The sequence below is a fragment of the Theileria equi genome, chromosome 1, assembly GCF_000342415.1.
Source record: "Theileria equi strain WA chromosome 1, complete sequence".
NCBI lineage: Eukaryota > Apicomplexa > Aconoidasida > Piroplasmida > Theileriidae > Theileria > Theileria equi.
In genome coordinates, this window is record NC_021366.1 from 1,761,914 (window position 1) to 1,789,455 (window position 27,542).

A 27,542-nucleotide genomic window follows, 5' to 3' on the forward strand; every position below is an offset into this window, starting at 1 on the left:
TGGGAGGCCTCAGTGAATATAAAGGCGCCGTGGGAGCCTCGGCTCATCGAGAATAAGACGAAGACCAATGGGATTGAAAAGAGACTGGGAAATGAATGGGTAGAAATCTCCAGTTTAGACAAATTGAGTTGCCGAACGGCCACCTCTTTGTCTCGAAGCGCAAGAGCAGATTCGCGCCCTTTTTCATCAAACTAAACCGAGCGATTCTGGGCTGTGCCATTGCATGGATGGTAAGTTAAATGTGTAGATACGAACGGAGTGAGTATCATGTGAATGGAGCATAGCGGAATGAATGTGAACTACAGAGTAGTGAGCTTGAGCGAATGGGCGACTGAAAGGAGCTCTATGGCGACCTCTGGGAGCCTAAAGAAGAGTAGGATTCTCACTGTGCAAGTACGACTGTAAGGAGTACTGAAACAGGTGACCTACCGACGTCATAGACTAGGTAGTAGATCACTATGGAATGAGCATAAAGAGAATGACTATTTTTGGTGACTAAAAGGAGTTCTACTATTCTGCCGAAATGATCGATGAATGAATTTCTGGACCTCCATGGAAATCATCCATACTGTACTACTGAAGACTATATTGATAGTTGTTCATCTTGTTCTGTGGACACTCTCTCTGACAGTGAGCTAGTTGTGAGGGAGTCTATCTCTACTGTATGCTCCCTTTGGTCGCATTGAGACTCTCATGGATCTCATAAACTCTGGTATAGTAATGGGTGAGTGTTTGAGGATGGAGTTGTTCCGAAGGAAAGAGAGGGTATCATTGGATGAAACTAGACTACTAAGAAGAGGTGAGTTGCCTAAGGACTTACTCTGAGCGTAATGGTTTATCACCCTATCAATTATGGCAGAAGATAAAGGGGTAACGATTAAACTTAAAGAAAACCGAAAGGCAAAAGATGGTACTTATGGATATGCTGCCGGAGGTGATAGGACTATTTATGTCACAAGAGATGAAGAACCACCTGGATCTAACTTTACCAGGTATACTCACAAAGATGAAAATAGCCAGCCATTCAGACTACTAGCAGTTAAAGATGATGATCACAGGGATAGCGTAATCACAGGATCTGGTATGGATAAGGTGACTTCTGTTTCTGCCTACTACTGGAGACATGAGGATTCTAAGGATGGGAAGCCTAGTAAGGTTCTCATGGTGGGAGTTACCACCACTGGCAATACAACTAAGTATTATGGCAATAGAAAGAGTGCTGATGGTAATAATGAGTGGACTAGACTTCACGGAGGTTCTCAACCTAATTTAATCAATAATGATCTTGAAAGAACACTAGATGATCTAGTTTGTCTACATTACAGTGCAGTTATAGTAGATCTTAGTAAGAGTGTATCCATGAGTGGTAATAAGCCATATTGTTGCCGTTGTGATAAGCATAGTGTGACAGAAAGGAGGATCACCGTTCAAGGGCTTAAAGTTCCAGTTGGTTATCCTCAGATCGAATACTTCAAACACACAATTATCGGTAGTCATAAACTTGCAAGGATAAGGTACTATTTCAATGATGGCAGTAGTGATGTTAATTATACTAATGATCATAAGAAAAGAAGACGTATAAAACTTACTAAACATGAATTTCCTCTTCCTAATGTAAGAAGTGTCTCTGCATTTTACTGTAGCAACAATCCAGTGCTTATATATGTTGAAGGTGGAAGCCCCCAGACAGTTAATAGATGGTTTAAAAAACCTGCTAGTAACAGTAATACAGATGAAGAGTGGACACAAGTCCTTGATGACCTCCAAAATATAGCGCCAGAAAACATTACCGACTGTGACAAATTTAACAGACTTAAAGGTGTACTAAGTTGTGCAAAAGCTGCAGTATGTAAAGAGCCTCCTGGAACGAAAGTATCCTTTGCACCTCCTCCTCCTCCTCAACATGGAGGTGCTGCTGGACCTACAGGGCCTTCCGGTGATAAAGGAGATGCTGGACCTAAAGGTGAATCTGAACAAAAACCTGGTTCTAGTGGTACTCTTGATCCAGAACATCTTGGACAGAATGGAGTTCAACGTGAGGAAGTCCCAGCTGCTTACTTATCTGACCAGGTTCCTGATACAGAGTCTGAGACTAAGATTCTTCTACAAGGTACTCCTGTGGCTCAAATGGCTGAAGATGCTATTGATGGTGAAAGACTAAAACATATTATTGTTACTCCTGGTAGAGATGGTGATCCTACTCCTGTATCTGCTAGTGGATCTGGTCTTCCTGGACCTACTGCTTCTATTGAATCTCCTAGAGATGCTCCTCAACAACTCACTGAGAAGGGTACTCATACTGTTCATAGTGGAAGTGGTAATTCTGGAAATAGTCCTGGAGAATTAGGTTCTATTGGTAGTACTAATCCATATGGTGAAGCAGAGATATCTCAATTACAAACAGATTCTGGCACTGCTCTACTTCTTAAATATCCTGGTGAACTAAAGGTTGCTCTTCTATCTGCTTCTTCTGGATTCTCATCTACAGAAGAAGAACAACGAGAACTATCACGTGCTGAAAAAGCTCTTCAAGAGAAGGGGAGATCTAGAAGCCCGAGTCCAAAAATAAAATCTCGCAAAGGTTCCCAAGATCAGAGCCTTGAGCAGAAGGAAAAAACCTTAAAAGAAAAGGAGCCAGAGGAAATACCTCCAAAAACTCCTCCACCAGCAATTCCATCACATAAAGGACTAGAAGATGATCCAGGTTCCCAAGAAGAAGATGAACTTAGAAATAAAAAGGTCGATCAAGAGAAACTAGGGCCAGGTAAACCTAAAGAGGTTAAAACTCTAGAAACAAAGGAGCAGGAATATAAGGAGCAAATAGAAGAAGCTGAAAAGGTTAAAACTAAGGAAGGAGAGAACGATACTAGTCATAGTGGCGGAATTCCTCTTGAATCTCAACCTTCTGCTGGATCTCCTCCTGGACCTGCCGCTAAAGCTACTCTCTCTACTTCTGATACTCCTCAATCTAATACTCTCTCACCTGGCCAAGCTAATCCTCAATCTCCTGGTGAACAAACTCAACCTGAAGAACCTCCTGCTACTCCTAAAGCTTCTAGATTTGGTGCTGAACTTGCTACTGCCGGTCTTGGCATATGGGCTATCTCTGGAATATCCTCTGGCACTCTTACCGGAGCTGGTGGTCTTACTGGATTTGGTTGGTGGGCATTTAAACGTTCTAAAGGAGATCCTTGGGTTAGACAAGTATATCTTATGGATGGTAACATGCTCATTATATTGAGTATGCATAGGTTCACTTGTGGACTTTTGTTCCCTAGGGAACATCATTCATCTACACTAACCATTCTACTCACACCAGTTGGGACATTAAGAGGAAGAGAGAGGTACATAAAATGTTAGTATGTAGGGATGAATGAATGACTAGGATAGAAGGGAACCAGTGGAGGAACTATTAGGAAATGCTACTGAATAAAGATGGAGGATGTCCCAAGAGAAGCAAGTATGCATTGACACTGGTAAAACAGATGCTGGCGGAAGATATAGGGATCAGTGTGGTAATACCATAACTGTTAAGAAGGTAGAATCACCTTCAGGTCTTAATGGTTACAAGAGATACACTCACACACTTACCGTAGGGCATTCTGTTGGTGGAATATATCACAATGGAGTGCAACAAAGTGGTATAGACGTAAGTGGTGGAGGTTACTATGAAAAAAATGTAACAGTATACTATCTAGGGTATGATGAGAGTAACCTAGTACCATTAATAGTGGGACTTGCGAAGACCTGGCTCCCAAATGAGTATTACTACTACAAAAGAAGATACCCTCTTGAGACTACTAGTCAATGGAACCAAGAAGATTACGATGTTAAGCAAGAAAGTGACCTCTCTACAAAGCTCCCAGAAATCATCAAGGATCTAAATACGGTTGTTGTACTAAATCTCAGTCAAACTCAAGGAAGAAGCTACTATGCTAATGGTGACATTAGCCCACCTCAAGCAAATTTAACTTTTCAAATTGAAGTCACAGGGCCTTCTACGGAATATGCAATCTACAGGAAGTACACTCACAAACCATCTGGAGGAATAGATGCTATGAGACTCATTTCTACCAAAACCGCTTTTACAAACATACCATTTGAAGATCCTAGGATATATACCACAGAATGCACACTTGCCTATGTCTATTACTGGTCGTTAGACGGTGGTCATACTAGTCCCTTGTTACTGGAACTTACATCATCTGATAAATCTTCCATCTACTACACACTTTCTGATGGAAAAAGGTGGATTAAACAGAACGGTATAAGACAAAGATGGAAGAATACTGATCTACAAAGTGTGCTTGATAGGGAAAACTGTGGAAAGAATGGAGCTCACCAGATTGACATTTCACGGAAGAGTAATTTAGCCTTTAGAAACACTTCTTACTACTGTCCCTGTTGTGATTATAAGCAGATTGGACTTTCTACCCATGGTACAGACTATTCCTATTACTTCCATAATCTTTATCGTGGCTTTTTCTCGAGATTCAAGAATGGAAGAACAGAACAGTCAGGAATAACATTCCCAGGTATAATATCGAATGTTTACGTTTACTGGTATCCAAAAGGATCTGAAGGAATCCCAATCCTGATTAACATACAAGGATCATCACATTGGTTTGAGAGGACCTCTATTGACTCTAGTACCTGGCGACCTGTATCTAATAATAAACCAAATAATACATTTGATAAGAGAAAGATACTGGAGCTTCTAAAGGATATACTGCCAACCGTTACTATAGACATTGGAAAAATTAGCATTAGTACTGGTGGAGAATCTGGTACATATAGAGATCCTTCTGGAGGAGGGGGTAATGAAACTATTCAATTTAAAAAACAAAAAATAGGTAGTGATTACGTTAGTTTGACTAATTCCGTAGAGACTAAAGGGGGTTTCATAGTCAATTTACAGCACAACGGTTCCCCTCTCCCCGGAGTAAAGCCTAATTTAGTTGTTAAAAATGTAACAGCTTACTACTCTGGAACAGGTCTTTCCCCTGACAACCTGCTAACGGTTGGCTTTGAGACGAGAGGTACTGGTTCTCGGAAAAACTATGTGTATTATAGTAGAGAAACTAAGACATCTATATGGAAACCGGATTTACAGAAGAATACTAAATCAGGTGCTCCTCCTAGTACTACTCAACTTAGGGAGATAAAGGAGAAACTTGAGTCTGAGCAAAGTCAAAAATCTAAAGATAGTGGATCTAACGTCGGTACTATAGTTGGTGGAGTGTTTGGAAGTCTTACTAGTGGAACTGCCGTAGGCCTTGGAATCTGGAAGGGCACTGCTCTACTCTCAGCACTAAAAACGCTTTTATAGGATATGCTCCCTACCCTTGCTCTCTCCCATTAGACTCTCCCCCTCTAGACTACTCTCTTGTTGATATACTGGAATGTTGAGGCTTGTGCAGATTTGTAGTTGGTTAAAGATGACCCATAACACTAGCACTTATTCACAATGGAAACATCCTATTCGGACATACTTTATCCGCCGACACATTCACACCATCATTCAGTTCAAAGACCTGGAACCCCTAAAGATTCGCTATTATTTATACATTTTGGCATCCATAATATTCGATATTTTACTCATAAATTGTACGATCGTAGAAGGTAATTTTCATGACACAAATCACCGCTCCTTAGAAAGGCTACTTATGCTCTCAAACTTTGGGCTCCAGATGGAGTATATCAACCTGTACGGTAACAAGACTGTGAAGAGTATACCGATTAGCAACATCAAGGACCTTCTCATTAACGAGGTTTGTTTATTCCGGCTATCCATTCTGATATACGCATGATATACATTCTCTACAGGGTTTTGTGGTGAATGAGATTATATTTTACATTTTAATCATGCTCAATGACTCTGAGGAAATTATTCTCCCATTCAAGGTATATATTCTATACTCAACTTATAACTTGTAGGACGCAATACCGAGGCTAGAGAATTTAAAGACAATATATCGCTGCTTTAATAGCCTCTTTGAGAGGCCAAGTTAATGATTTTACAGTAGATGGTGCATGTCTAGGCAAAAACATTCCTAGATAACTTGGCTACTCTTGAAAAACACTAAGAGAAGGCAAGAGTGAAGATTGCCATTAGTAGGACTAACCGGAATAAACAAGGGTGGTACAGATTGAGATTTACAAGGAGTTTGATGCAGCAAATTGCAGATGCCTCGGTCTTTTATAGCACACCTTGAATGTTCTAGAATGGATGCTTAAGTTTACTCAACGATATAGGTTTACATTGAAAGAAGTGAATTATGCTAGGGTTTGGGAAATTAATGATTAAGAACAATCCACATGCCATTGTTAACATCTAAAAGGATGTTATGTACTGCAGCAATTTTAAACTTTGAAGCTACAAACTAAGAGCATTAAAATCTTTTACAGAGCCATAAAGAAGGTTATAAACAATCATAAGAACTCTTTAAAGCTAAAAAACAAACTAACAAGCACATTGAAATCACATTTGTAGCAAACGTACGAAAACATCCTTGCAGAATAAGAGACCAAATTTTTTGCTCCAGAATAGTGAGATATTTACGGAATAATATAGTCAGTTTATGGCTTAAAGAGTTCAATTGTTACAGCTTACTATTTGTCCATCTTGTGAATATCTGTTACGGACTATTAAACGAGATCTCAATAAGGCTCCAAGTGCATATAGATGCACATGTATAGGATCTATAATCTTACGAGCAAGACTATGGCCAGGGATTATGTAATACGAGAGAGAATAACGAGAGGGACTCATGTTATCAATACTGGTACTGTTGTGAAATCTACCGTGAAGATCTCTAACAGCTGACCCGACATTCAGGAATACGGTGGGAAGAATAAAACATTTCTATAGTGGAAGTCGGAATCATTTGCTAGCAAACACTCATGGATATTCAATACCACGAATACAGAAAATGTGACATATTAGTTAGCAGTCTTAGGGGAATGTTTAAGATGTCGGTACACATTATTCCTGTTGTCTATAGATGGGATGTTTTAATGACCAAATTCTTCTCTAAACAGATTGAGAAGATTAAATTACAAAGAGAGCGAGGGAATGCACTCAAAATAGAATTTTTAGATCGACGTACAATTATTTAAACCTCGCAATGTTTTTGTCTCATGGAAGATGACTGGTGAGACGCTAGACCTTCACCCGAACAAATGGGAGTATAACGAGAAATTAAAAGCTATAGACACTAGTAATTGGACTTCTACTCCATACATTGCAAATGAGTACGCCATACAGCCTGAAAAGACACCCTTTCAGCTGGGCGATATCCTATACAGTGGAAGGAGAATAGAAGGAATAATACTAAATCCAATGATGGTAAAGAGTGTTTTAGCACTTTATAATACCGACAGGACGAAATTATTGGCATTTTGCCTTTGTACCGAGGAAAAGTATCACTACTATGCAAATAAGAATACTACTGTTGATGTAACAGAAACCACGTTTACAGTATTTTCACTCGATAGTAAGCCTGACATCGGTGTTACAAAGAAACTTTTAGAAAATATTGATGAAAATAATGGCATTGATCCTTTAGGATTGCTCGATACTTGTAAGGAGATTGCCATAAAGCTATTCAAGGACACTGACATAATTTTTGATTTAAATAAGCATCCAAGTGGTGATTTGAAGAAGAAAGAAACATATGTATCTCACACTAATGGAGCAAATGTCGTTATAGATGACCCAAGGCCCTTAGGCAACAAGTTTGTATCAGTTGATCATATCACAAGCCCATTTACCGTATGTGGAATAAAGTTTAAAAAAAAGAATATAACAGTGGAGGGAGGGTTTCCTGATGTGATTTTTACAGAATTTGATGCATACTATAGAAGGGATGACAATGACTATGATGATCCACTTCTCATTATTTTAAAAGTGCAATCTTCACATCACAATACTGGGCACATTGTAGGAAGATGCTTTTTGTCAAAGAATGCTGAATGCAAAATATGGAACATTTTAAAGGTTGCTGGTTTTGAAATTAGTGATAGGGATATCGAGGAGATACTTGATAACATAGTAAAGAAGACAAAGTTTGAAATCTCAGGCTTAACTTCTGGGCTTCAAAGCAGATTACGAGACGGCACGACAGATCTCATCATAGACATAGAAATGATTCCAAAAAAGGATTCGGACACATACAATTACGGTGGTAACACAGTTCATTACAGAAAAAGCGATATAGGTGAAGGATGCTTTCTAGTGGAACACGCTCACAACTTTCAGACCTTTACAATAAAGAAGATAAGGATAGAAGACAAAAGTCTAGATACAACCCCTATTCCTTCCAGCAAAGTTCTGGTTTCTTTGTTCAATGTATACTATAGTTATAAGGTAGCTACATATCCACTCCTGATCTACATCCTGTATGGCGAAACACAAACGTGGCTTAGAAGATTTTATGGTGATGTTAAGTGGGAGATTCTTGGAAGTCAAACTCTGGCTACAAGAGATGATTTAACAGCTATTAGACGCATTCTAAATGATTCCTCCATACCAAATGTTGCAATAGATTTTGGAAGAACAAGAACCACAATGTATTATCCTTCTGGTACTTCTCTTAAATTCCGGATTGATAGAGCCAAGGTTCAAAAATCCGGTTACTATGGATTTAAACACTCTAGATTATATGGTCAAGCTTTTAAGATAAAGAGTATTGTATGTGGAACTAAACAGCTTAAAGGAATTAACTCTAATGTTGAATGGGAGAGTATTTCAGCATATTATTGGGGAAGTAAACCTCTATATGAGAAACTTCTCGTTGTTCAACTTGGGGATAAAGACAAAGATTGTTATTCATATGGTGGTGACGACAATTGGATACAAACTGATGGTTCTTTGAGAAATAATCTTCTTGGACTCATTGATAATGCGAATTGCAATATAAATAAGGCTCATGTCATAGACCTTGGATCTAAAAAGATTTATGACTGTCAGGGGTGTGGAACAGGAATAACGGTGCATACTATTTACTCTAGTCTATACAACTGTTACGAACATACTATTACTGGAGATGGCTCATCCATATCCAATTTTAAGGATGGCAACTCCTACGATACTGGAATACCAGAATTTGAGAATTTTAGCACTGTTTATGTATATTGGTCTTTACAAAACTTTGATAAACCCTTCCTCATCCACATCTCTGGATATCACGGAGATAAGCATAAAGAGCTCCCATATGATCAAAGATGGTACTGGAGAGTTGAAAAGGTCAGTAATAGATGGATAAAACTAGGAAAAAAACATGCGCCAAAAGTTCATACTGAGTCTACTACCATTTTAAAGATTCTTAACGGAATACAAGGGGAAAGGCGTCCCGTAAAAATTTTAAAGCAAAAAAACGTTGAATACACAACTCATCAAGTTAAGGGTACAGAACATTCTGGACACACTACTAGAGCTCATTCTGATATAGGTTTAGGTTCTAGAGCTGTAATATCACAAGCAACTAATGTAAGAGATAATACTAGAAATGCTGAGGACGGTCAAATAGTAGGATCGAGAGGAAGAGACAGAAATGGTGATATCAACCAGGAAAATGCATTTGGAAGGCACAGTGAAGATAGAACATCAAAAAAAACCGTTGATATACGGACTGATCACGCATCACCAAGGAATTCTGAACCCGAATTAGAAGATTTAGGAAGTAGAATTAATGATATTTCTCTTGATTCTGACAGCAGAGAAGATTCATTTACCAGTGAAACTTCGGATAACACAGATTCTGATGATACTCATATTTCTCATAGTATCTCTGACTGGTTTCAAGAACACGCTATAACCATTGGGTCTGCTGGTGCATTTGCAGTTGCTGTTCCTGCCGTTGGGGTAACTGCCTATTGTTGCATAAAAAATAGAAAGGTCTAGAAAATACTGGAATAACTCCATGAAATATTGTTTGTGTAATCCGTACGGGATACCTGTAAATAAGTTGTTTATTTGTAAAAATGTAGTTGTAATACAACAAAAGCCTTGGGCTATCACTCAAATTGTCTCAATTTATGCTACATACTATTTATCTACAGGACAAAACTCTTTGTAGGCATAAATTCCCCAGCATATTAGTCGTTAGTAATAACAGGAGACTATAGGAATATACATCCCCATTTATGCATGCAGGCGTTGATCTACACTACAGAATACAAAAACGTGAATACGATTTAAAGGCCCGGGAAAATTATCAAACACGGTAGTAAAATTGCCAACGAAGCCAGGTAGAAGCACCCAGTGAGAGCGAAGCAGGTGTGATAACCGTAGCTTTCAAAAATTTGTCCTCCTGCAACGGTAGTGATGGCCATGATTATGCGTGTGAGATATTCCGACGAAAGCCAATACCCTGCAGATTTTAGCTCTGTAAACTGGAGCATTACTGAAATCTTTAGCGGTGATGGCGCATTTTGAAATGATCCCCTGAATGTTAATGACTTTCCATTGTCATTACTTACCTAAGGACGAAAAATAAGACTATCCAGTTCGGATCCTTGGCCTTTGCAAATAGATAAAGAAGGCTATAAGTGAGTGTTTTTATAAATGCCATGTATGGATTCATAAATGGGTAGTTTGTATGACTGAAAGGGTTAATGTTTTTCCCTGCTATTCCTGAGAATTAACCGTTTGTCAAATATCACGTTTAAATTGCTCCATAAACATATCCCATAGTATTAGATAAATCTGAATGAGAGTTACCCATTCACAGGGTAGGTCCTCAGTTGTGTTTACTTGAATACATCTGAGAGTACCTCCATGGACTCTCAAATCTGTCTAACCCAAGGGTCTCCTTTATAGCGATTATAGAGTTTCAATCCCGCAAAACAAGCCAAGGCAGATGTACCAAGAACAGAAGAGACAGTAGGGATAATCCAGCCAAAAGGGTCGGGCTTTTGACCTGGAGTTATAGCCTTGAGCAGAGACTGAGAATAGAGCAGCATGTTGAGCTTCAGAAGTAAGAGCTTCAGAAGTAGAAGGATCAGCACCATCATTATTATCACTAGTATCTCTAGTATTAGTAGTAGTAGTAGAAGCAGTGTCTTCACCAGGGCCACCTTCACGAGCAGCAGCTTCAGGTTCAGTACCTGGTGGAGGTTGCTGTTGAGGAGGTTCAGTTAGTTTAAGAGCTGCATCAATGGCAACAGATCCAAGTGTAGCAGCGAAAGCCGGTCCTTTTTCTCCAAGTGTTATCAAGGTTTGTGAGATTATTGGATCAGTAACGACCTTATCTGCTCCAGAAAGTGCTCCTTCAAGTAATTTACCAAGTAAACCTACAATAGGACCTCCTTTAGCTTGCTCTCCAGAATCAGTTTTACCAACAACAGGAAGAGGTGGCGGAGGTTCAGGACCAGAAGCACCTTGAGATGAGTCTTCTTTCTTTTCTTTTTCTTCAACGGCTCCTTCAGGTACCGATCCTGGATCTCCAGTACCATCACTGTCTTCAGCAAGTGGTAGACTTGAATCTTGAGGACGTCCTTCCAAGTCATCAGTACCGTGGGAAATAGATAACATACGAAAAGTTAGAGTCTCTCTACCATCTCCGGGAAGTTTAACATCTAGTGCAGTGGTACCATCAGGATTATGAACTATAGACATAACTTCACCTGCTATACCAGTTAGATTAGCATCAGATCCTTGAGGAACAGCATTAACTTGGTCATGTCTCTCATCAGCTTGTAGTTGAGATCCATAGGCTCCTGATAGAGTATAGAGAGGAGTAGGAACTTTGATAAGTGGAGAAGCAGGTGATTCAGTAAGACGTTTAAGAAGGGGAACAGGAGTTGGAGCAAGATATTCCTTATGTAAAGTAGCAGGTTGTTGTGACCGAGCGGCAGTAAGAAAAGGAAGACGACGAAGAAGAGGTCCACCTCCCTTAGAGTCTCCTTCAGCTTTAACAACATAACCTAGAATGCCAGAAGCACGAGGATGTAATGGAGCAGGGTGACCTTCAACAAGAGATCCTTGAACACTAGCAAGAAGATCTAGAGGAGGTTCGAGATATTCTTTGGGTACATCAGCACCATGAGAACCTTCAGGTAGAGGAGGCGATGGATCAATAGAAGCAGCAGTAATAGGATATCCTTCAACTTGAAGAGATAGAGCAAGTGGTGGAAAATATCCCGTAGGTCTGGGGAGTCCCTCATATGGAGAAGGATGAAGCGGAGGAATTTCAGCCATTTGAGCCACAGGAGTACCTTGTAGGAGAATCTTGGTCTCAGACTCTGTGTCAGGAACTTGGTCAGATAAGTCAGCTGCGGGGACTTCCTCACGTTGAACTCCATTCTGTCCAAGATGTTCAGGATCAAGTGTTCGAACAGCTTTATTATTATGAGTAGTAATTTTAAGAACACTGCCAATCAGTCCAGCAGTAGCAGGAAGAACATTATTAGGTATATGTTCAAGAGCCTCCTTAGCCAGCAAAGCAGCAACATCTATAGCACCAGCCAGTCCAACTGCAACTGATTCACCTAGTACAGAACCAGCAGCTTTACCAAGAGCTTCCCATAGTTCTTTATCCAGGCTTACTCCAGTTCCATCTGGAGCTACAGCAGAAGTAGTTTGCTGTTGTGATCGTACTTCGGCTGTAGTTATAGTCTCCTGCTCCTCTTTCTCACTATGTATTGACTTGCCCTTTTCAGATTCTTTAGTTTCAGAACGTGATTGTAATTGTTTAGCAGTCTCCAGAGCATTTTTAAGAATATCAGCAACTGGATTTGGAAGCTTTGGATCTAACTTACTAGATTTATATTCTTTCCACTCAATATCACCACTCTGACAAGGGTTCCTGGACCACGTTCTAGCAGCTTCATCCTCATTCTCAACATAGACCAGGAAGGGTTTAGTGGGATCACACTGGGAAAAACAAACGACTACTTCCTTAACATCCCATATTGGAAAAAATGCTTTCGGAATGCTACCTGGAGAAGGTCCATTAGTGAAACCAGTTACGGTAAAAGTATTATTATTTCCTTTCTTATAGGTGTGCTTCCAAGCAGTAAATCCAGGTGGATCATGTAGAGGGTATTCATCAACCTTTATATTCTCAGTACCTTCCTTGCAACATCCTTCCTTTTCACAATACTCATTGGGATAAGATTCTCCAGTCTTAGAAACATCTATAACTACCGGGCTAAAAAGCTTGCAGGTGAACTCTTGAAGCTTTTCCTTAAGTTCATCCGGAGAAAGTGTTGGCAAACCATTATCAGGAAGAATTTCAGGCTCTATCCTAGTCCACTTACTGTTGTCGTTGGTACTTACATTCCTATCATTACTGTAATAAAGTGATATACCTTCAACATCCACATCCAGAACTAGAGGTTTCTTACGATTCTCATCATTTTCCCAGTAATATACTGTGAGATTTGGAGTTTTTTCACTGAGTGAAAATGTTGCATCATAGCCATCACCCCCTTCATCCTGAAATTCTCTACATTTAAGAGTAGTGTTTCCATACTTAACGGGGATTTCACCCTTACCATACTCGTGCTTGTACTTATATGTAGTATATCCTTCAACACTTCTACCCTCATTTGTGGTAACAGTAATCTTTGTCTCACTACATGCACAGTCGTAACCATTTTTCTTTATGTCTATAGCAGTAGACATTCATTCTCTAGTATATTTAAATTCCCTTCAAAACTATGATATCAATAAGTCTCAGTGCGGTAACAGGCTTTACTATAGTGCGACCAAAGGGAGTATACCAGTATCCTGTCTATTCCTCATCCAACCATTCATCCTTCCTCACAACTAGCTCACTGTCAGAGAGAATATCCACAGAAAAAGATGAACAACTATCAAAGCGGTCTTCAGTAGTACAATCAACACTCGCGTCAGTAGAAATTAGTTCAAGCCCTATCCAATCATCAACTTCCACCGAGTCCATTCCTTCATCCTTAGTAGTTATGGAACATATATGGCCAGACAGTGCTGCACGCAAGTCTTTAGTTATTAAGCTAACGTTGCTCTTGTACAATATCCGATTGGAATCTCTATTAAGCCCTTGATCTACGAATACTCAACCATGTTATGACTGTCCACTGAGAATCTTTATTTGTTTCCTTGCACCAAACACTGCATCATACAATCGAAAGTCAAGGCAAGTATGCCATCTTCACTAGATGAACACCAAAGTAACTACACTGCCTATACATCTCTTGCAGCTTCCAAGGAAACCATATGAAACAAACAGTGCATATAGATGAGACTGGGAATAAAGCAACACAGTGTAGCAAAGATTAAATTTGTAAATTATCACAAATTACAAACTCCTCATCTGGAAATAAACTATTGTACAATCTTTAAAATTCCCAAAAAAGTCTCAATAGACCCTGCAGGTACTGAAATATTTCACCTGCAGCTACAAAATATGGACAAGAGTAAACTTACAAAGTTTTGATTCGCCATAAATGCGCTCTATAAATATGATTGGGACTTCTGCAACCTTTGCCCTAAACTGCTTTTCGGCCCTTATAGCGATTTCCATTTGGAAAATATATCCTACGTGTTAATGTAGATGTGAATGGCCAAGGTGTATCAAAAAATGGCGGGAAATGATGTCACTACGTGGTCAATTAAGAGCGCTCTGGAATGATTAGAGTTCAAGATTCTTATTTTCCAGGAAATTTCTATATTTTTACATTGACAAAAAGTGGTCCAGAGAGGAGTATCTAGTACCTACCACAGGTAGGGACGAGAGTATACTGCATTAATGATTAATACATCCACAGGATGAATGAGTGGTTATTCTAGTGTACAATTAAAATGTTTTGGCATGATACAGTGGGTTTATGAGTGGTGTTAGAGTTTGAAGCGGGATTGGTAGATTCCCTATCAGATTGTTCCGGATTATACTTTTCCCTTAGCTCCTCAAATCTTGTATTGTGACTGCTCTCATTACCATCCTTCCACTGCTTATCAGTATAATCCTTGTAACGGTGGACGATACCCTTTGTAGTCTCAATAACAGCAAGTGACGGAACATCACCATCAAAGTATAGAGTTGCAGAAGAGAGAGAAGGGTCCTCATTCTCCCATATTTTATCATTTCCATATTCTAGCTTATGCGCCTCTTTACCTGGCTTAATCTTCACTTTCAATGTTACAAGATCACCTTCAGTAGCATCTTCAATATCGAACAGAGGTGCGTCAAGTTTCTCAATGAGATGTTCCGTGGTTCTTTTCATGTCACCCAGTTTTCTATCAAATTCTTCTCCAGTGAGTGGAGTCAATGTTGACAAACCTTCAAAGTAATAAGAGTCTGTTACACCAACAACTTTAGATTGCAGAAATAAAAGCTTGTAGTCTCCAGAAGAGTACAAAGTTGCAGTTCTTAGTCCGTCTCCATCATATGGTATGCTCCAAAGCTCTACTCCCTTATTCAAAACGCTGGTTATATTTGCAGAGCCATTTGGGGTAAAAGTCTTTTGAGTTATTCCACTCATCTTTACTTCTTTTATCTCCACTCCAGAATTCTCTGGCTTAGAAATGTCCAGTGTAGTACCATCCTTTTTAACTGACTGAGAATTTGAATCCCCTGTGGAGTTGTTCTCCATGTCTTGATGCCTTTTATTGTGGCTGAGCTCACCTATTTCAACCCACTTGTCACTATCCTTAACATAGCATCTGCTACACTTGTTTCCTATGTATATGGCTATTATGGGTGAGTAGTTTTCCTTTTCTTCAACAAAGCAGTATCGGAATTCCTCACTAGCTCTGGAAGTCCATATGGGAATATCTCCATCTACAACAGAGGTAACCCTCTTGTCTTTCTTGTCCCTCGTTTGGTATACACGACACTTTATTTCTTCAGGTGTGATACCTTTATGTATTGCTACTAGATCCTTATTTGGTTCTTTAGAAATGTCAAGAATGTAATCAGAGGGTTGTGTCGACTGCGTTGTTTCTTCTGGAAGAGTATTTTTAGATCTAGCTGACCTTCCACTAATTTCCTCTATCTTCTTATAAAAGTCCTCCTCCGTAAGATCCTTCCATTCCTTGCCACACTTTTCAAAGTACTTTTGTAAGTATCTATCATCGGAATCATTAATAGTCATGTGGGAAAGTTGTGGTCTTCCACTCTTGAAATATACAACTCCAGATACACACCTTTCCTTGTCATCACCATGCCATACACTAACTCCTCCATCCTTGACCTCAGTGGAATAGTTGCCCATCTTTGGAACATAGAAACGGGCTGGAAGATTTAGAAAGGTTCTATTAAATATTATACATTCTTTGGTATCATTTTCCTCGTCTAGCTTAATTGTAAAGTTTTCTACAGACTCTGTAGTTCTTCTGAGCTTCTTGAGTTCACCATTATACTTAGAAGTGACTTCCCATTTACCGTTATCTCTTAAAAGTGTGGAAAACTGTATCCCGGAGGGAGTATCTCTCTCTAGATATACTAGAACTGGCTTACCATCCTTCATACTAACAATGGACCGTATACACTTCTCTCCATCTTCACCTTCCCAGATTCTTTCTCTGCCATTCACAAGCTTATTTACCGGAACATTTTCTCCATGAAAAATCATTCTGGTTGGAACTCCATCATAGTCATAGGTGAAGGACTGACAGAGAGATTGATATGGCCTGGAAACATCTATAGTTACTGGTTCCGAATGAACAGAGAACTCACATTCTGGTAGACCTGTTTTCATTCTCTCCAATTTTTTGTCAAACTCTTCAGGAGAAATTGTAATCCAACCTTCCATGCCCCTTAAAAGATGTCTTTCTGCATTAAAGTTTCCTTTTGAGAAAATGGTAGCCATGGGAGGATATCCATTTTTGGTATAAAGGGTACATTCTTATAGAGATTCATTAGTTTTCGCCTTCCATAGCACATTTTCGTCGTGGATAATTGTCGTAACCTTGTCTTCTCTATTCTTTAACTTGTACTTAGAATACTTTACATCATTATCTATAGTTTCCCTGAAAGTGAATAAATCCTCGTTAGGCTCCTTGGAAAGATCAAGAGAGCTAGAATTTGAAGGTGTATCAGCTCTCACAGTATCTGCTTGTCCTTCCTGCTCAGTATGTGTACCTTTCCAAACTTCAACTCCGTCTTCCATAACAGAACTATGATGGCCTTCCGTTGGAGTAGCAGTATTTAGAGGTATCTCTTCAACAGGTTCTTCCTCACTCATGTCAGTAACATCGAGTTCAACATTCTCAATTTTGGGTAAGGAAGCTCGTGCCTTCATATTAGTTAGAGCAGCATCATAGCCATCCTTAGAAACACCAACCCATTTACCGTCTTTATTTTGTAAATAAACAAATCCTTGGTTGAGTGATAAAGATGCTAGCATGGGATTCTCTTCCTCAAAGTATACCGTAGCAAGTGTACAGTGTTTGTTCGGAGAATCGGATTTCCAAAGTTCAGAATCTCCATTATTTATTTCATTCAGGTGATGATCAGTTTTAACGGCATATTTTTTGATAGGAACCTTATCCTCCTCAGATTCTTCTACAGAGAATGTTATAGAGTCAACATCTGAAAGATCCAAGTCGATGGTTTTTACAGCTGGTTGCTCAGGCTGCCTCTTTAGTTCCTCTATTATATTTTCACTCTTTGTCTTCTCGACAAGCTTCCACCCTAGATTCTTCTTTTCGTAGTATATTAAATCGGTCTCATCATCAGACTTCTTTAGCAAGAGAGCAAGAAATGTTATATCACCCTTTGAGATAGTGTACGCTGGAGAACATTTCTCTTTAGTAGACTCCCATACTGTCCTGGTTCCATCCACTATCTTTTCAAAATAAAACTTTCCCTTTGGGTAGTAGTAGGTTGTATTTATGCCATCCTTCGTAGTAGTATCTGGAACATCAACAGAATTTGTATTCACCTCAGCCAAATCTAGGGTAATTGGAACTGCGAGTTCTTTGGTAAAGTGATTATGTTGTAGAACAGGTTTAGGAACTCCAGAATTTGTGTCTGGAACAGTCTGTTTCTCTTGTGGAATTGGTTGAGCTGCCTGTTGAACTTGAGAAGTAGAATTGGCTTCTCTAGAATTCTGCGTAGCGTTGCCACCATTTCCTTTCGAATTTGAAGGAGCACAATAACATACTCCAATCAGGAATGCCGTGGATAATAACAAGAAGGATCTCATCTTTCCCGATATTATCCCGTAGAGTTTACCAGTTAAAATGCAAAATTTGTGCCAGTTATTTCTCCTCCTATCCTGTTTTACAACCCAAACACTAGGAGGAAGAGAAATGTCTATTCATGTTTACCCCATTGGAAGAAAGAAGATAAATATTCTGTATATATCATACTCATTGCAAAAACTTTCTGTAGGTTACTTCCCTGTCAACTAATATTAGCAAACTTTGTCTGTATGGAACATAACTAGCATAAAACCATGGCTAATGCAAACCATCACGTCCATTAGAAGTATTTCAAATCCCAGTATTCATCATTCCATTCCACTTTAAGATGTTTCAGCGATCCCGTATTCACGTAGAATATATAAACTCACCTTTTCCTTTTACATCTTTAATTACAGACTCCAAAATCGTTCGTCTATAGAGTCTAAATGACCCAGTTAAATCCGAAAACTTTGGTCTTAATAAAAATTGTGCCAAAAAATTCGCACACTTGCTAATAAATACTCGCTTCAAATCCCATCCGGAGGCACCTCCTCCTGGAGCGTATCTTGTTCCACTCACTATGTCACACTTTGATATTTTTTGTACATTTATCATGTCTAAAATGTACTTTGGGTGATGCGATAAATCTGCGTCCATTATCAGGATAAAGTCATATTTAGTATACTTTAGCCCATCAATGTATGCACTTCCAAGACCTAATTTCCCCTTTCTCTGAAGTTCCTTTAGCTGTACGTTAGGAAAAAGCTTTTGCAACTTTCTGTAGACATCAAGAGTTCCATCTGGACTGTTGTCATCGATAAGTAATATCTCGTATGGGAATTTCCTGTATATAGGTGTGAAGATGTTTGAGGCTGATATTATGATATATGGATGAAATGAGCGTGTATGATGGAACCAAAGGGAGTATATGAGTACGGATGTCTATAGGTACAAGAAACATGAGTCCAATATTCTGCATATATTGTCCCTCAAAAGCTTCTTTTACCATGGAAAACTGGGACCAACTACTCAGTATCCAAGGATCTCCTTTAGAACGATTATAAAGGTTCCGTCCTCCAGAAAAGGTTGCACCCGTTCCTGCAGCTCCAGCAAGAGTACCAGAAGTAGAGCCTAATCCGGTGAGAACAGTAAAACCAGTAGCAGCAGGAACAGAAACAAGTCCAGCAAGAGCTTCAGCTTCTCCAGGAGATTCAGAAGCAAAAGCTTGATGTTCACCTTCTTTAGCAAGTTCAGAATCAGAAGAAGTTTCAGCAGTAGGAAGTTGACCAGGAGGTTCAGGAAGAGTAGGTTCAGTAATAGAAGCACTAGTAGGAGAATTTTCAGAGGCAGTAGGAGGACCAGGAGGAAGAACCTTTTCAGCTATTTCAAGAGCTGCTCCTATAGTATCTTTGCCAGCTTTTCTGGAAAAATCATAGCCTACATCTCCAAGTGTTATCAGGCTTCCGAGAAGTTTTTCATCTTTAGTAGCTTTAAAAGCTCCGGAAAGTGCTCCTCCAAATAATTTGCCAAGTATAGCTCCCAAAATAGGGGCTACCTTAGCTCCAGCTTTACTATCACTAGCTTCATCACCTCCATCAGCAGGTCCAGGAGGGGTTCGAGGTTGTTGAGGGGGAGGTTTAGGACATGGTACCTTACTTGCACAATATACTACATTTTTAAGTTTTTTAAGGTCGTTACTACCACAGGTTGTGATTTCATCTGGCGGCTTCTCTGGTTCATCTTTGAGTCTATCCCACTGTTCATCATTACCCCTACTATCACCTTTTTGGTACCAACCAGTAACCATGTCTCCACCAGTAGATTCCACATATATAAGAACTGGATTATGATCACAGTAGAATGCAGAGACGCTTCTTACGTCAGAGGTTGGAAACCTTAGTGCATTAGACTTTATACGTCTTCTATTCTTGGAATCATTAGTTCTATAAGTACCTTCACCCTTATCGTAGTACCTTATCCTTGCAAGTGGATAGTTACTAGAAATGGAGTGTTTGTAGTATGTAATTTTAGACGCAACCTTCTCCTCTCTAATAGTGATCCTCCTATCTATCAGACTATGCTCATAGCAACGGCAGCAATACGGCTGCCTACTACCCATGGATATACCCTTGCTAAGATCTATGGTGACTGCATCATAGTTCGAACATACTAGATCATCCAGTGTCCTTTCAATGTCATTATTGATGAGTTGGGGTATGGAAGTGTTATGTTCAGTTAGTAGAATCCACTCATTACCGATACCACCATCCTTCTTTCTATTGCCATAATACTTAGTTGTATTGCCAGTGGTGGTAACTCCCACCATGAGAACCTTACTAAGATTACTAGTCCAGTAATAGGCAGAAACTGAAGTTACATCGTTTCCCGTAGTAATAACGCCAATAGAAGTATTCTGATAATCTAGTACCGCTTTTAGTTTGAATGATTTATTATTTTCATCTTTGTGAGTATATCTGGTAATGTTAGATCCAGGTGGTTCTTCATCTATTGTGACCTTAATGAGCTTACCACTTCCGTCATCTCTATATTCAGGAGGTATCTCTTTGTTTTTTGAGAGATAAATGGTTACTGGTGGTGGATCTTCTGCCATTATTATTAGAGTTCTCAGAGCAAGTCCCTACTCCACCACTCATCCTCCATGTTCAGATAGAGTACTTCTTTCAAAACTCTGAGATACATAAGAGTATTAATGCGACCAAAGGGAGCAGACCGGTACCTTAGTTACTCCCTACTCATCCATACATTCATCATCCCTCACAAGACTAGCTCACTGTTTGTCATTATGGAACCACATTCTGCCATCTCAAGAGATTATAAAGGCTCCTTTAGCTACGCTAAACTCGCCGGCTCCCGTAGTTGCTCGCACAGCTCGATACCCTGTACAAAACTTACACATTTTTGAGTGTGTCGACAATCATATAGACGAGAAACGGCACATTTTCCTTTTCGTTGTAGGTCGGAATGATGATGGAGAGGTTTTCCAGTTCCGCCATGTCTCCTAATCCCCTATCGACCGTTCCTAGTCCTCTTGTGCAGTTCTTGACCCATAATCTGCCTGTAAAATCCACAAATGTGCGCCAGAAAATAAAGTGAGGCCCTCCCACTCGAACCTCGGACCCAAAGGAACTACACATGGGGGACAGTCGACGTTTCCATGGAAAATTCTCCCCTCGAGGGATTTTACAGGTCCGAAAGGACACTTACGGCTGCGCAAAGGAAAAAACTCAAAAAGAAACAGTCGCAGTATGAACAAGAAGCAGAACGGGAAAAGGAACGACTTTATGGTAAGTAATGCAGCGTCCGTAGCATAGCGGAGGAGGAGCATGAGCGACTATCCGACCATAGGGAGGATGGGCTTTGGCGACATATGGGAGCCTAAGGAAGAGTAGGATTATCACTGTGTAAGTGCGACTGTAAGGAGTACTGGACGACCGTAGGGAGTCTCTAGAAGAAGGACGAGTGTAACGAATGAAAGAGTTGCGGCGAGATGCCAAGCATCAAGTTGTATAATGGAACAACGGCAGTATAGGAGCATAAGCGACTAACTGGAGCCTCTAGAATAAGGATGGATGAGGGAGTTTACGGCAACTAGACAGAGTATAGAGCCTGTGTATTCAGTGTCCACTATGGAACTATAGGCTATCCTATGGAGTTCGTCCGTCACCAACCATCCAGTAGACTCTTATGGAGATTCTCCAAAAGATTCTCATAGGATCACACAGTAAGCTACTTGTGAGGGAGGATGAATGGTTGTCTAGGGAGTAACTAAGGTACTGGTCTGCTCCCTTGGGTCGCATTAATACTCTCATGGATCTCAGAGTTTGACAGAGTATACTCTCTAATCATGGAGGATGACTAATGGTAACACATTAAAGTTAAGTCTAGAGAACAGATGCGGAGATAATAAACAAGGATGTAATTGTTCCCCTAAACCAACGGGTATAGATGTCAGTAAGGTTGATAATTATTCTAACGCTGCGGGCTTTATTGCCCTTACCCACTCCCTTAAGGAAGGACAAACATTCACTCTCAGGGGAACATTAGATGGAGATGAGGAACTACAAGATGGACCAATCGATCGTGTGACATCTGTATCAGTTTACTATTGGGATGGTGACAATGGTTGTGATAAACCACTCCTTATTGAGGTTAAGGATGATGGAAATAGCTCAACATACTACCTGAAATATGAGGATGGTGAACTAGGAGACTCTGAAACAAATATCTGGAAAAAACGTGAAGGAGGAGGAACATCCTTACAGGCTTTATTAGACGAAAGAAATTTAGGCCGGAATAATCGCTATCCCCTTTACCTTAATGATCCTACAAAAGTTCTCGGTTTGGATTCCGGTTTTGCAAAGAGTGTAAAGGTAGAACTTGCCAAGGACGCCTCCAATCTTCCTGGTACTAACTATAATGTTAAAGGGTATAAACTCAATGGTCAAAAGAATGATCGAGGAAAGACCAGGTTTTCTATGGCAGTCTATGGCAAGGAAAAGACCGACATTAAGATTCCAGAAAATGCAACTGGTGATTTCAAACTTTACTTTTCTGGGAGTTCTAATGTACCTATTGCGGTCTTATTTAAAGTAGATGGCAACAAATCTAGACTGATTTATAGTAAAAATGAAAAAGGTACTGAATGGCAAGAGTATGGCAATGACGATAAATCCTATGATGATTATGACAAACAAACAGAGAAGCTTATCAAAGACCTTGATGAATTTTCTTGTGAACATCACAAGAGTGTTACTATTGACTTATCATCTTCTAAAACTGGCGGAGACACGTATTGCTGCAATGAGCATGCAGGTGAGAAGGGTAAGGGTAAGAATGATGGAAAGGTCTCTGTTGAGAAAAAGGAAGTTTCCTGTAAATTAAAGGATCACAACTCAAGTCGCATTCCATATAACAAACATACCATTAGCCATGGATGGAATATTTCCGGGATAAAGTACAATGGAAGTGGTCAAGTGAAGATGATAACTTTAGGTGGACAATCATTTCCTATGGATAGTGTAGAAAGTGTCTATGCATTTTACTGTGGAGATGTTCCAAAACTGATATATGTCGAAGGTGGACCTTTAGAAGTTAGTAATAAGTGGTTTAAAAAGAATGGTAGTGGTAATATCGGTAACGGCAATGAAAATTGGACACAAGTAAAAGATCTCAAAGACATAAAACATACGGACCTGGATACAGGCGCTACAGACCATGGGAAATATAACCAGCTTGTGGTGGAACTAAGGAAATTTAATGAATGTACAGACCTGCAAGACTGTATTAGAACTCTTGATCCAGAACATCTTGGACAGAATGGAGTTCAACGTGAAGAGGTTCCAGCTGCTGACTTATCTGATCAAGTTCCTGATACAGAGTCTGAGACAAAGATTCTCCTACAAGAATCTCCTGTGGCTCAGATGGCTGAAAGTGGTGGACATAGACTTACTACTTCTACTCTTGAAGTTACCGATCATAAGGCTAGAATATCTACTGGTGGATTTCCTGATACTGAAGAACAGAAAGCTGTTGATGAAGGATTTAGAGGACCTCAAGGACAACCTGGACCTACTGATATCACAATTCCTCCTGGAGGATCTCATCAACAATATCCTACCCTATTAACTGTCCTAAATGATGGTATTCATAACGGATATTTTCAACCTGTAGTTGGTGCTAGATCAGGCTCTGTTGATGGTACTAGTCTACCTGGTATAGGGGTCCCATTTCAGTTCAAAATTCATGATGGTCATACGGCTATAGGTACTAGATATCCTGACGGAAGAATGTATGCTATTCTACCTCAACAAAGTGATGAAGGACATTATGTCTTATCTGATGGAGCAGGAGCAAGACCAGGTCTAGATCCAGGAATACCAGGAACAAGATCAGCATCTTTAGCACAACCTCTACAAGGTAGGAAATTGCCAGCATTGTCATCATTAGGAACATTAGCTACTAGTGGTCCTGGTGTTGAAGTTCCTCCCGTCCCTGGTAAGCCTAAAGTTGATGCTAGTAGAACTGGTAGTGGAGAAGCTACTTATGGATCTGGAACTCAAAGCCCTAAAGGTACTGGAGTAGAATCAGGACCTCAACCCTCACCTAGTCAAACTGATGCTGGTTCTCCTGGTAATGCTGATTCTGGACCTAAATGTGCTTTTGTTTATCCTTCTGGAGCTCAAGGACCTATTGGTCTATCTGGTAAAGCTGGACCTGTTGGTAATGGAGCTACTAGACCTGTAAAATCTGATGGTGGAGTTACTCCTGATACTGGTCTAGTATCTTCTGATGAAAATATTCAAGAAGAGAAAAATGATACTGATATAAATGCTGATACTCGTGGTACAAGTGGTCTTTTTGGACGTGGAGGACTAGACAGTTTATCTGGGCTAGAAGAGGAATCTTGGACGAACACAATTGATATAGGATCCTCTGGTTCACGTTTCGCCACTTATGGTGGAGATTTCGTTAACTATGAAAGCTATTACACAGCAGGATATGAAGAATATGGAGGTGTAGCTCCTGATATTATAGATATACCTTATACTTTCACGGCTCCTGTTATTGTAGATGTGCTTTCTATAGGTACTGAAGATACTCCACCTCAACATGGACCTCAAAATCAAGATGGTCTTACTTTTACTCATGTTGATGGAGATGACTCTCCTCAATCACAACCTCAAGCTGAACCTGCTCAACTTCAAGCTTCTCTTCTTACTCAAGATACTCCTGTTGGTACTGCTCCTGCTCCTAAAGAAACTCCTACTCCTCCTGAAAAACCTGCTGAATCTCCTGCTTCTCAACCTACTGCTGAAGGCCTTGTTGGTGCTGAACTTGCTACTGGTCTTGGCATATGGTCCATCTCTGGTATATCTTCTGGTACTCTCGCCGGAGCTGGTAGTCTTACTGGACTTGGTTGGTGGATGTTTAAACGTTCTAAAGGAGACCCTTGGATTAGACACGGATATCCTAGAGTTTTTAAAGAATGTACCATATTGAGTATGCATAGACTCTTCATAGTTATCATCATTCATCCATACTGACGATTCTGCTCACACCAGTTGAGACATTAATGGAGTACTACAATGGAAGAATGAGGGGACATCTATGAACACAGAATACTGGATATAGTACTGATGGAAAATGAATGAGGATCTAGCATGGGTGAAGAGGGTGTAACCATACAAATTGGTTACTATCCGAAGAGAGACGATAGCGTCAAAGTAGACAGTAAAGGGTACTATTATGAGAGTGGCAATGTAAGGGTTCTTCTAACGGATGACTGGTACCCTGACCCAGAAGGGACTTACAGGAGATTTACTCATACTCCACAATCAGGAAATATCCAAAGTATTTTACATAATAGCATTTCTCAAACTCTAGTCCCTAACAATCTTTCAAAATATCCAAGTGTGACGGTATACTACTGGTCAAAAGACGAGACTTTTGATAAGCCATTGCTAATTCAACTAGGTGATTCTGAAAAATACTACAAGAGTGATAATGGTAGTACTTGGAGTAGGGATCCAGAGGCAAGTACTAGTAAGTTAAGAGATTCACTTAACAAGCAGAACTGCCTTAAGAATAAGGCTCATATTATAAATCTTTCACAGAAGGGTAATACTAAATACAACTGTCAAAGTTGTGGTAGTAGTCAGAAAATTCAAACCAAGGAGTTTCTTAAGAAACAGCTAGATTACAACTGCTCTACACATTCTATTTCTGGTTCTGGAACTTTCTCAGTCTCTGGCTTCCAGTTTACTAGCAATTGGCAAGCTGGACTTCCATCTGTAAGGGATACTGGCAGCATCTATGTCTACTTTAATGCTCCTTCTGGTGGAGCACCCTTTCTAATTTATTATAACAAAGGCGGGCACAAGTGGTATAGGAGAAATGCTAAATCTAGCAAAACTTGGAGTGAAGTTTCCCAGCATGATAGACCTACAGGTCCTAGTGATGAAGATGGTAAAATAAAGAAGCTTCTTGAACAGGGTTCTTATTATCCCTCCATCATTATAGATCTTTCAGGACCAGCTAATGCAGCATACCCTGATAAAGGTACAGGTATAAGTATAACAGTGCGGAATAGTCCAATAGGTGATGGCTACTATAAATGTCAACATTCTCTATGCGGTGGCCTGTTTAAGGTCACTCAAGTTAAACATGAGGGCATTCCGCTTACTGGTATCGAATTCTCTTTCGATACTCTTTACAGCATTTCTGCCTATTACTATGGAGACACTTTAGACCTTGAAAAGCTTCTTCTGGTTGAAGCTGTTATCAAGACTAATAATCAAACCAAGTATTCATACTATCAAAAGGATAAGGATGGAACTAAGTGGACACAATTACCTAGACCTGAAGGATATACTTTTCAACTTGTTAGCGAAGCTCTAAAGATAACACTGGATAAACTTAAGGAGCTCATTGAACGTCAGGAGGAGCTTAGTCAGTTAAAGGAAAAGCTTACTGAGTCACATAATACGGGTACTTTAGTTGGATCATCTGTTGGAAGTGGATTAGGTGGAGCAGGGTTGGGTGCTCTCGCTATGTGGAAAGGACCTGCTCTACTTGCACGACTAATTGCTCGTCTGTAATGTACTTGTTACCTGCAGATAGGCGGAACTAGGAAGTAGAGACACTCCCTCTCTAGATTACTCTCTTGTTGGTATACTAGACATTGAACCGTACTCTCCCTCTAACTTCTCTATACTCCAACGCACTTTATTCTCTACATCCATACATTAATTTTCAGAAACAAACGAGGGAAATGTAGAACTTGAGGCAATCGAAGCGAGAATTGGTCCGCATGGCCTAAAGATCCATCATATTCCAGGAGATGGAAATTGTCTATTCAAGTTTGTTTCTTGTATACAACTCGGCCTTTAAAATTCACATTACACAACATCCTTAGATCAATTGAGCATCAACTGAGGACGAGAGCAAGTGCGGATTCATCTCTCAAATCTTACGACCATCAAGCCTTGAGAAAGATGGTGGTTCAGTATCTCCGAATGCACAGAGCTGATTTCGAGCACTTTGTCTATGGAGTTTACGAAGATGATTGTGACGACATGTTTGCATTCTACTGCGACAAGATGGAATCGGATGGTGAATGGGGGTTTGTTTTATGGCGATAATTTCAAAAACTTAGGGGTGAATTGGAGCTTCGACTGTTTTCGGACATTCTCAATTGCAGAATCCATGTACACACTGCAGATAGTGAAAGTATTGTTTACGTAAGTTTGATATACTGCAAAATTTCATACCAAACAGGGCCCAGAGGGCGCTACACTTGTTCTGCATGTATCATTCCACAAGCATGCATATTCGCTTGGATGTCATTATAACTCGCTAGTCACGGCATGATTACTTTAAATTGAGTAAAGGTGTAATATACATACCA

General features: G+C 39.9%; 10 protein-coding genes across 10 annotated transcripts; 5 read left to right on the forward strand and 5 right to left on the reverse strand.

The window, feature by feature from the left end:
* Positions 1–852: 852 nt before the first annotated feature.
* BEWA_026130 (hypothetical protein) lies at positions 853–3,360 on the forward strand (the record flags this gene model as incomplete). Its single annotated transcript, XM_004829373.1, has 1 exon — positions 853–3,360. The coding sequence occupies one exon, from the start codon at positions 853–855 to the stop codon at positions 3,358–3,360; it is 2,508 nt and encodes an 835-aa protein (XP_004829430.1).
* An 82-nt stretch (positions 3,361–3,442) lies between these two features.
* On the forward strand, positions 3,443–5,329 carry BEWA_026140 (hypothetical protein; the record flags this gene model as incomplete). Its single annotated transcript, XM_004829374.1, has 1 exon — positions 3,443–5,329. The coding sequence occupies one exon, from the start codon at positions 3,443–3,445 to the stop codon at positions 5,327–5,329; it is 1,887 nt and encodes a 628-aa protein (XP_004829431.1).
* A 109-nt stretch (positions 5,330–5,438) lies between these two features.
* BEWA_026150 (hypothetical protein) lies at positions 5,439–6,012 on the forward strand (the record flags this gene model as incomplete). Its single annotated transcript, XM_004829375.1, has 4 exons — positions 5,439–5,622; positions 5,656–5,771; positions 5,827–5,904; positions 5,938–6,012. The coding sequence occupies 4 exons, from the start codon at positions 5,439–5,441 to the stop codon at positions 6,010–6,012; spliced, it is 453 nt and encodes a 150-aa protein (XP_004829432.1).
* Positions 6,013–7,147: 1,135 nt separating this feature from the next.
* Positions 7,148–9,904, forward strand: BEWA_026160 (hypothetical protein; the record flags this gene model as incomplete). The annotated part of the gene is made up of 1 exon (XM_004829376.1): positions 7,148–9,904. The coding sequence occupies one exon, from the start codon at positions 7,148–7,150 to the stop codon at positions 9,902–9,904; it is 2,757 nt and encodes a 918-aa protein (XP_004829433.1).
* Positions 9,905–10,825: 921 nt separating this feature from the next.
* Positions 10,826–13,630, reverse strand: BEWA_026170 (hypothetical protein; the record flags this gene model as incomplete). The annotated part of the gene is made up of 1 exon (XM_004829377.1): positions 10,826–13,630. One exon carries the CDS (start codon positions 13,628–13,630, stop codon positions 10,826–10,828), a length of 2,805 nt encoding a protein of 934 aa, XP_004829434.1.
* Positions 13,631–14,311: 681 nt separating this feature from the next.
* BEWA_026180 (hypothetical protein) lies at positions 14,312–14,510 on the reverse strand (the record flags this gene model as incomplete). The annotated part of the gene is made up of 2 exons (XM_004829378.1): positions 14,312–14,355; positions 14,414–14,510. 2 exons carry the CDS (start codon positions 14,508–14,510, stop codon positions 14,312–14,314), a joined length of 141 nt encoding a protein of 46 aa, XP_004829435.1.
* Positions 14,511–14,772: 262 nt separating this feature from the next.
* BEWA_026190 (hypothetical protein) lies at positions 14,773–16,740 on the reverse strand (the record flags this gene model as incomplete). The annotated part of the gene is made up of 1 exon (XM_004829379.1): positions 14,773–16,740. The coding sequence occupies one exon, from the start codon at positions 16,738–16,740 to the stop codon at positions 14,773–14,775; it is 1,968 nt and encodes a 655-aa protein (XP_004829436.1).
* A 93-nt stretch (positions 16,741–16,833) lies between these two features.
* BEWA_026200 (signal peptide-containing protein) lies at positions 16,834–18,135 on the reverse strand (the record flags this gene model as incomplete). Its single annotated transcript, XM_004829380.1, has 1 exon — positions 16,834–18,135. One exon carries the CDS (start codon positions 18,133–18,135, stop codon positions 16,834–16,836), a length of 1,302 nt encoding a protein of 433 aa, XP_004829437.1.
* A 346-nt stretch (positions 18,136–18,481) lies between these two features.
* On the reverse strand, positions 18,482–20,726 carry BEWA_026210 (hypothetical protein; the record flags this gene model as incomplete). Its single annotated transcript, XM_004829381.1, has 2 exons — positions 18,482–18,959; positions 19,075–20,726. 2 exons carry the CDS (start codon positions 20,724–20,726, stop codon positions 18,482–18,484), a joined length of 2,130 nt encoding a protein of 709 aa, XP_004829438.1.
* Positions 20,727–21,271: 545 nt separating this feature from the next.
* BEWA_026220 (hypothetical protein) lies at positions 21,272–27,529 on the forward strand. The gene is made up of 5 exons (XM_004829382.1): positions 21,272–21,420; positions 26,892–26,994; positions 27,051–27,257; positions 27,291–27,375; positions 27,413–27,529. Exons 1-5 carry the CDS (start codon positions 21,291–21,293, stop codon positions 27,503–27,505), a joined length of 618 nt encoding a protein of 205 aa, XP_004829439.1. The 5' UTR covers positions 21,272–21,290; the 3' UTR covers positions 27,506–27,529.
* The last annotated feature ends 13 nt before the right edge of the window (positions 27,530–27,542 follow it).

What these genes read in the sequence shown, in the direction of transcription:
- BEWA_026220 (XM_004829382.1), top strand. Translation starts at nt 21,291, where the DNA reads ATGGAAAATTCTCCCCTCGAGGGATTTTACAGGTCCGAAAGGACACTT. An exon ending in GATGGAAATTGTCTATTCAA is followed by an intron (nt 26,995 to 27,050) that starts GTTTGTTTCTTG and finishes CAACATCCTTAG; the next exon opens with ATCAATTGAGCATCAACTGA. An exon ending in ATAGTGAAAGTATTGTTTAC is followed by an intron (nt 27,376 to 27,412) that starts GTAAGTTTGATA and finishes CATACCAAACAG; the next exon opens with GGCCCAGAGGGCGCTACACT.